At 54.6% G+C, this 900-nt stretch overlaps 1 protein-coding gene across 1 annotated transcript; it reads right to left on the bottom strand.

Annotated features, from left to right (window-relative positions):
- Positions 1-406: 406 nt before the first annotated feature.
- MRPL51 (mitochondrial ribosomal protein L51) lies at positions 407-895 on the bottom strand (the record flags this gene model as incomplete). The annotated part of the gene is made up of 2 exons (XM_009702174.1): positions 407-663; positions 844-895. Coding segments are annotated over 2 exons (249 nt in total), but the record flags the coding sequence as incomplete, so codon positions are not given.
- Between the last annotated feature and the right edge of the window lie 5 nt (positions 896-900).

Raw genomic sequence — 900 nt, 5'->3', positions numbered from 1 at the left:
CGAACATTTAAATCATTCACGCTTGAATCACAGATAAGTGGAGGGCAGGGGGCAAGCAGTGAGCAGGAAGATGTATTAGCAGGCACTCTTAGCACTAACTTGAAAATTTGGTTATGAGGAAAAATCTAAGCTGGAACATACTGAAATCGTCAAGTAGTATGTGAGAACCTGGGCGTCACAGACTGAAGGATGCTGGAAGCCTGGCCAAAAAATGCAGGACTCTCAGATCAAGTTCAGGGATGCAGGCTGGAACAAATGTCTGTGAAAAGTATGTCAGAAATGACTGAGCGGGAAGAACTTGCACAGAGGATCTCAGGCCTGGAGCAGCAGCGGGATCTTGGGTCTGGGCCAGAAATGCACAGCAAAGGTTACAGAAAGTACTGGGAATCCAACTGTGTCAAAGCCAGCTTTATTCTGACTGTGATGCCACAAAACCACGTTCTGCATGCCAAACCCACAGTTGCTCCTAGCGGTGCTTCCCGGTGCGATTGAAGCGCCTATACAAGTACCGGATCCTCTTGTTGAGGTTGTGGTAGTCCTCTACAAACATCCGATCTCCCACCACCTGCTTCTTTCGGATGCACCTCTGCAGCTCATTCCCCCGCCAGCCTCGCAGCCACTTGGGCCCCACAATAAGGTTCTTCGGGTGGATCTGGAAGTCGCCTGAAAACAGGAGGGCAGAGTAGAGAGGCTTGAAGTCAGGCCCTGGAGGAGGCTGTTCTCAGGGCCGCAGCCCCAATCCCCCCCGCCCTCTCGCTGGAGGAGCCGCTCGCCCGCAGGTGGGTCCAGCCTCCCTCCCTTCCTTCCTGCCCCGGGGCCACGGCGCGGGGCGGCGTGTCTTACCCAGGATCCCCACGTTGTCGTAGACCCCGAACAAGGCCCGTTTTTCCGTCCACCGAT

The sequence above is a fragment of the Cariama cristata genome, unplaced genomic scaffold, assembly GCF_000690535.1.
Source record: "Cariama cristata isolate BGI_N322 unplaced genomic scaffold, ASM69053v1 scaffold28816, whole genome shotgun sequence".
In the NCBI taxonomy this organism is placed as follows: domain Eukaryota; kingdom Metazoa; phylum Chordata; class Aves; order Cariamiformes; family Cariamidae; genus Cariama; species Cariama cristata.
This window is presented reverse-complemented; position numbering and strand designations above follow the sequence as displayed.